This window comes from Alosa sapidissima, chromosome 8, assembly GCF_018492685.1.
Source record: "Alosa sapidissima isolate fAloSap1 chromosome 8, fAloSap1.pri, whole genome shotgun sequence".
Taxonomy (NCBI): Eukaryota; Metazoa; Chordata; class Actinopteri; order Clupeiformes; family Clupeidae; genus Alosa; species Alosa sapidissima.
This window is the reverse complement of record NC_055964.1, coordinates 3781574-3789327: the sequence shown is the minus strand read 5'-3', so window position 1 is coordinate 3789327 and position 7754 is coordinate 3781574. Positions and strand designations below refer to the sequence as shown.

Genomic DNA, 7754 nt, shown 5'->3' with positions numbered 1-7754 from the left:
AACAAAGAAATCGTTCTGAGAACAAAAAACGATGCTTCAGTCAGACAGGCATGTGGGAAACTTGAGCTTGGACACAGCATTTGAACAGAAAGGAACTCACAACACACAACACCTATGATTGTGAGCTTTCGCTACTTTGCTTTTAGCATAGGAAATGTTCTGGTGGCCCGAGTAGCAGTTTAAAACTTGTGTCCTAAGCCTGCTCTTGAATGAAGCCTTGGGCTAAGTCTAGCAGTGCGTAGCAAGGGCTGAGACACAAGAAGGCACACCACAGAGACCTATGGTCCACTAATGGTCATCCAGACACTAGGCAGAAACGCTGCACTATCTGACTACAGTGACCATCCCCCATGGTGGAATGAACATGCCTCTATCTAAAACGAGATGCTGCACTATACAGACTGAGGACTGAGCAAGCGCATCACTGAATGAGGTCAGAAACAGGCTTGCCCCTCACTTCACAAACGCTGCAGTTGACTAACTGAGGACTAGACGCCCCCTAAGTATATCAAAGATCCGTAATGCAGCCAATGGAGTCAATACATTTGATACACATTAATCTTTCTCTGTGAACAAAACACTTGCACATATGCATGCCTCGTGACAAAGGGAGATCAGCTTCATCAGAGGCTGAGTGAAGGACTTGAAATGAATGTAGGGGGGCTGGAGAATGGCGTGGAGAATTTACAACACCGTACTATAATTAACAACACTAACAATGTGCTGGTTTTCAATGGTGAAGAGAAGTGGTCAACACAACACTGGTCCAGGACAGGACTTATAGGATGAGACACGATTAAGTTCAAATACATAAGCCACAAACATACAGTAGAAAGATATTTTTTAAAAAGGGGATTTGATATTGTCATCTTGATATGATCTCAATGCTTTACTGTCACAGGAACCAGCCTGCCTTCATCTGTCTAGAAATTGGGTTTGATGGTATACATGAGGGCCTGGGGCGAGGGAGAGTGGACGATGGGTCAGAGATATATAGAAGAGCTGGGAGGAAAGACATACATTGTAATGGGACTCGTTTCTTGTGACTGTATTATGGTGGACCATACCTACCTCCAAGGCTAAGGCCTTTTCCAAAACAACACAAAACTCTGAATACAGCAGAAATGAGAAGGTTAAGAAAAACAACAGCAACACATTGTGCTACATAAAAAAAAAAAACCCATTAAAAATATAAATAAATAAAAAAAAAAAACGTAAATGTGTCGACAATGTCTGAGTGGCCAAAATGAAAAGAGCAGAGCTGACTGGAGGGCATCATTGGCACAATCTGAAAGATGACCCACAGAGAGAGACCCCTACCCCTTTACCCCACCCACTCTAACCACCCACCCCACACCACTGTTATTCCAATGGGACCAGAGTTACAGTACAACAAGAACACCTACATTCTTTCACTGCTTTTTCTTTTTTAAACAAAGGGAATAATCATCATAAAAGCTACAAGGGAAAACAGTTAAAAGTAAGAAATGAAAATACAAAAGAAAAAGAAAACAAAGATCACTACTCAAGGAGTGTAAGGCACAAATTTACATGTGGAAGTGAAACACAAACAGGCTATTTAACAGACCGATCAGACGTCACTGGTAACAGGTTTGTGTAGTCAGGAGGGCATAAAATAATCCATGTCAAAAACGTCCTCAACAAGCTGAGTGCTTTCAACAGCATGGCAATGAGTCCAAACAACCACACGTTCTAGTTGTCGGAGTGTGTGAGTCTGCACTTGTGTGTATGGGGGTGGAAAGGGGAGGGGAGGACAACAAATTCCTTTGCACTTTCACATGCAAAATATGATGCCTTGTGACACAAAAAGGGCCAGTGGTCGTCTGGAAGTGAGGTCACTGAACTCTACAGGAAGTGAGGTCATAAACCTACTCCAGGCCATAAACCCGCTTCCTGGCCATCCAGGAAGTGAGAGTAAAGGATGGAGTTTAAAATTCTCCATTCTTATGATTTATTCATTTGTTTGACCATCCAAACATTGAGCAAACAGGTCCATGGCTGGTCTATCTCTGGCACAGTTAAATAAATATACACCCTCATACGCAAGGGGTCAGAGCTCTCTAATGTTCACTTTCGCAAAGGCCCCAAACAGAGTTAGCGGACGTCTTCTGACAACAACAATGGAAAAGACTTGAACTGGCTCCAGTTTAATGACTTTAAATAATTTTACACTTGATTAATTAAAATAATAATTAAAAAAAGATCTCTTGAGCCTAAAAAGATTAAGTCTTTCTTTGAAAGCACTTATTAAAAATAAATACAACCAGTTATTAGTATTAACAGTCAGGTGTTATTCAGTAACCAGTACAGTAGAAAGATTTGAGACCTTCCTCAAGATGAACCCTTGATAGCTGCATCCAGTAGCTGTAACACTGACAAGTGAATTTCACAGTTCAGACTTCATTTCTTTTTTATGGTGTAAACTCAAGGCTGTTGTTCCAGTCAGAACTTGCTTGTTGTGTCCCAAGTGCTAATCTGGGCCTCTGCCCCTTCACAAATATACAACTGCTCCTCACTCACCCTCTCTGGTGTGCTTTTGGCAGACTGATCACAGAGCAGAGAGCCCAGTCAAGTCACCGTGTCGGCTCTGGGCTCGATTCCCATGTGAACGTCATGGAGCGACTCTTCAATCCCACGGTTTGATGACATGATGAAGAGCGTTCCTGATCATTTCAGTAGCATGTGTTGCGTCTCTCCTCCAGGAGCACCGGCGCAGTCTGCCCAGCCATGCCACACTTGTATTTATATATAGACATCTTTTTTTCTTTCTCTTTCAGAGAAGTGCTGCTTTTTACTGTACAACAATGTACAAAGTCAATAGGTTTTTTTTTGTGTTAGAGTGCGTGTTCCCTGTTTTGCCTCTGTTGCTTTTGATTCTGTTTTTTTTTCTCCAGAGAGTGTCGCAGGGGTGAGCGAGCAGGAGGAGGGACGAGAGGACGTGGATGGCGAGGAGGTTCGAGCAGAGCGGCCACGGCCATTATGTGTACGAGTCACTGCTGGGGGATTTGACTCGGGAGGAGGCGAGGGAGGCCGGGGAGGGCTTGGGCGGCACGTCGGGCTTGAAGAGCCGGGCTCCGCAGCGGGGCAGCGAGCCGTAGGACCCCCCCGCCCGCGACAGCGTGGTCATGAGGATGGAGTCCACGCGCTGGGGGGCCGGGGGAGGGGTCTCCACGCGGGAGAAGCTGTGGTTACGAGCCAGGTGCGAGGAGTTGGAGGAGTTGGTGTTGTGGCGCTTGAGCGCGGCCGAGGCCTTGAGGGCGTAGCCGCGCCGCTGCTCGTGCCCGTGCACCTCCAGCCGCTTGCCCATCTGCGGGACGGAGGGCGGCGGCACGCTGAGCGAGGCCTCGCGCTGGGGCACACGCGGCGGCAGCAGCATGCCCATGCTCACGCCCCCCTCGCCGTCCTCCACCAGCGTCAGGCCGCTTGGGCACGGGCTCTTCATGGTCTTGTACTCCAGCGTGGCGCCCTGCTCATCCATGGGGCCGCCGGGCTGCTCCACGTACTCGTGCTGGTAGGCCTGCATCTGGTGCTGGGGCAGGGGCAGCACCACCACGCTGGAGATGTGGCCGGGGGAGGAGCGCAGGGGCAGGTCGGTGGGGATGAGGGTGGGGGAGCCCAGGCCGCCCAGGTCCTTGGCGCAGGCGTTGATGAGGTTCTGGTTGCGCTCCCACTCGCGGCTCCCCCTGCTGGGCTTGCGGCGCGGCTGCATGGGCGTGGCCTCCGGCGTGGGGAGGGCCGACAGGTCCAGGTGCTGGTCGGCCTTGATGAGCATCTTGCCGTTGGCCGACGTGAGGCGGCCGTTGTGCATGAGCGGCGTGAGGACGGCCTCGGCGGCGCGCGGGTCCTTGGAGCTGCCGCCCGTCTCGAAGAGCCCCGTCAGCTTGGTGACGCTGTTCATGGAGCCGCGCCGGGAGTGCGGGAGCTCCTTGTCGTGGCGCGAGGACGTCTCAAAGTGGCGCCGCCGCTGGTCACACACGCAGTAGACCACCAGGCCCGAGAAGACGGCGCCCATCACGAAGGCCAGGATCACCGCGATGGCCAGCAGGGTCACCGGCACCATCTGATCCCGCTCCTTCTGGTAGCTCTCACGGATCACACCTGCCAAAACAACAAACACACCTTTAGACATCCACCAGCAGTAAAGAACATCTGCTGGGAAAATAAATAAATAAAAATACATATTTTTTATAAACAAAATAAAATAAAATAAAATTGAAGCTCTCATAATTTAGAAGTAAGTCACATACACACACACGCATGCTCTGGTGAAAGATTAAATTGCTACGCCATCAGTTGACAGGAAAAAGCAGTGCTGGGGTAAGGACACATTAGTCAAGAACAGCTTGGGACTAAATGCAACACCTCTGAATAGGGAAGTACCTCTGCATAACTCTCACTGATGCATGACATTTGCTAAATAAATATGCACAATGCAGACCTTCTTGCTCAGATACAACTTTTCTTTTGTCAGAACATTGTTCTTCTAATTAAATTTACCCTTTCAATAACACTGATTTCATTGAATTTGATGTAGAAAGTCACCCCAAACAGAATCAATCTGATGAAAAAAATGTAATTTATTGTTTGCAGAATATTTTGTTTTAGCCTCGTATTAGAACATTGCAGAGAACGGGAGCAGAGAACACGATCATGATAAATCTGCGTCTGAGCTAGCTTTCTAAATATTAGAAAAACTTGTATATACAGTATATGAAATGGACCATTATTATTAGAAAAAGAGCTGACCATAAACCCTGACCTACAAGAGCATGCAGTGCTTTGCCTAATTGATTGCACTGGTGCAGAAGAGAGAGCTACCGAGAGGGTGGAGGGAACGGAGTGGTCAGAGAGGAGCTCACGTGGACACTGACCGCATTCAGAGAGGATTCATCATCTCTGGGACCACATTATGCTGATGGCTCCCACTGGACAAACTACTGGACACCCTCAGCTGTGCCGCACAGACCCTCATTCCACAGCAGGCTAGTGCGCTTGAACCCAATGCTCCACGCTTCACATAGACAAAACAGACTTCTAATGGAAGGACGACGACTTGGGCCCTGTGCTGCGTCTGTCCGCCTTCTCTGTCGGCTGTTGAGTGCAGTCCTGCCACGTCCCACTCCCCACTTCTTTTTCTGGGAAGAGCGTCTGTCTCACCAGTGGAAGTGTCAGGCTTTCAGGAGGTGGTGGGGAGAGAGTCTTATCTGCAGTGGAGATGCTGCTGGGGTGACAGGCTGCTCTGCAAGGCCTCAGAAGGCACCAGTCTGCTGGAGTTCCATGCGTCTGCTTTTTCTCTGCTGATGCACACATCAGCTCAAAGCTCCTTTCTTTCTTTCCCCTGTTTTTTTGCTCTGCCCTCATTTTTCTCAGCAAAACTTTTCTCCCTGCCTGATATACTATTTGATGTCTTGTACAGTTGTTTTTTTTTTCACAAAGTGCCTCTTACTCGCTCACTCCTTTCCCTTTCCATGGTAGAATCGTACATTCTAATTTCAAATTGTGGTTTCTATACAACTTATTCTCTTTTTTTTTCCTACTTTGAAATTACAGCCGACTATGGAAAGTTGAGGGATTAAAGTTTTGAGTCAGATATAAATTGAACGCTGTGGGGAATTACATTCTTCAGGCGGTAGCCTGGGTGCCATCCTACCAAAAGTTCAGCCGGCGTAGAGCATGAAAAAAGCCTGACATCATGATTTAGTATTAGCCATGTGATCCTAGTTAATCCTTTTCTTTTGACCTTTTCTGGGGCTGTTCAGTATCATGCTCCTTTGCCTTTTTCTCGTCTGCTTTAAGTGAAGGGAAAGTGAGACCTTCTGACTTCTGAGCCGGAGAGAGAAATGAACAGAAGATAATGTTCTGCTGTATGTAGCCTGGATTTTAAGAGGCTCACAGTCAAATAGTTTAGAAGACTTTGAGTTGTTACTTTTTTCTGTTCTTTTCAGAATAGTTTTATCCTTTTTATTTTTCTCATCACGTGGCCTTATTTGCAGCTTACAGAATGAAAACAGAGTGTGTAGAATGAAACAGAACAGTACCATCTGGGTTTGTGCAGATACAAGCTACATCAGTATTCTTTGTCTGGATAACTGAAGAATTATAGAACAGCGATTTTTTAACAAAATATATATTTTTAAAATGACTTTAATATCATTCCCATACATAACTTCTGAATGTCAGTAGATAGCAAAATTTGGAGATGTTTTGTTTGGACAACAAAAAAAATGACACTTGGCAAACGTCCCACTTTCAGCTGGAACTCTGATGAGAAACGAATAGTGAAAACACAGTCTGACTAGACTGCGGCCTATCAAAACACAACAACCCTTAACTTTGACTGAATAATATATAATATTCTATTTGGAAGAATAGAACTTTGAGCCAATCTACTTGAATCTACATGGAGTCATATTGAGTGCTGCCTACTGTATGCAGGGATAACAAGGGTTCTTATGCTCTTCCCACATAATAAAGAACCTTTTTTAAGGGGCGTAGTTTCCTTCACATAGGAGTTTCCTGTCAGAGGGACAGACTAAAATGCCTTGAAGGCCCCAGCAGACCTTTGAAGATCCCTCATCTTTCATGTAGAAAGTCAATTGTTTCACGTTGTAACTTCAAAGAGGGCACGGCCATAAAAAGACTAGCTAGACCTCCAGATGAAGGATTGGCGGTCATATGCACACAGGTCAGGGAGACCTTCTTTACTTAACAAGCAAGCTCAGAAGGAGACGTCTCTCCCTCTTTTACCAGCTTTATTGCTCTGGGGGTCCTTGGCTGTTCTTGAGACCGAGGCTAGCCAGTGGTGTTTGCAGCAACATGTAGCCTTGCATGGCATTTATAAAACAGCCAAGGGAATATTAGTGGAATGTGTTCCCCTATCTGTCTGTGCTTAGAAACTTTGCAGTTCATCTGAATTTCATGAAGCGTCATTCCACTTGTCACACAGACCATCTCTTCTTTTTAGATGAACGCTTAACTGCAAACACACACACATGCACACACATACAGTAGAATTCCTAAATACATAAATCCTCACCTTGAGATGGTAAAGGTAGACACTATTATGCTGTGTGGAAGTGTAGTGGGAATACAACCCTGACCTAAAAACACATTAAGGGACACACACACACACACACACACACACACACACACACACACACACACACACACACCAGCCAGCCCTTCCCACTTGCCCGCAACACCCCCCCAAATCTGTGTGTGGCAGTTTGTGGTTTGTGCCTGGCTACACTGGCAGCTTTGTCTGCGGGAGACTTCAAAGCACTCATTACTTCCCAGCCAGGCCTTTCAAGTGCAGCTAACCTCTGCCAGCATCCATTAGGGCTCTGGGCATTGTTTAAAGAGGATGGAAGAAAAAGATAAAAATGTTATCGGAGAGGGACATGTCTGGGGGTATGTGTATGTTTGTGTGTGTGTGTGTGTAAGTGTGTAAGAGAGTGAGAGAGTGAGTGAGTGTGTGTGTGTATGTGCACATGCAGGAAAGACTAGAAACAGAATAATGACTGATGTGCGTGAATAATCACACAGGGCTGCACATACATCACATTGTGTTTCTGCTCTCAAAGCCTTCCACTCTGAAGTGCAGCACTAACAGCCAAGTGCAAAGCCTCTCTGAGGAGATTGATGAGGAAACAGGTCACACCCCTTTCTCCCCTGCTGAAAAAAACAGCCTGACCAGCTAAAAGTGGTTTGCTGGTTGACCAGCTTGTTAACCC

General features: G+C 46.6%; 1 protein-coding gene across 4 annotated transcripts in view; it reads right to left on the bottom strand.

The window, feature by feature from the left end:
* Nucleotides 1-2420: 2420 nt before the first annotated feature.
* Nucleotides 2421-7754, bottom strand: part of sema6a (sema domain, transmembrane domain (TM), and cytoplasmic domain, (semaphorin) 6A) — a 70309-nt gene continuing 64975 nt past the window's right edge. For all 4 annotated transcript variants that reach the window (XM_042101074.1, XM_042101076.1, XM_042101077.1 and 1 more), the window contains one exon: nucleotides 2421-4119. In XM_042101074.1, the coding sequence (XP_041957008.1) occupies nucleotides 2999-4119 (1121 nt within the window). In that variant the 3' untranslated portion in view covers nucleotides 2421-2998. The remainder of the gene's footprint in view (nucleotides 4120-7754) is intronic.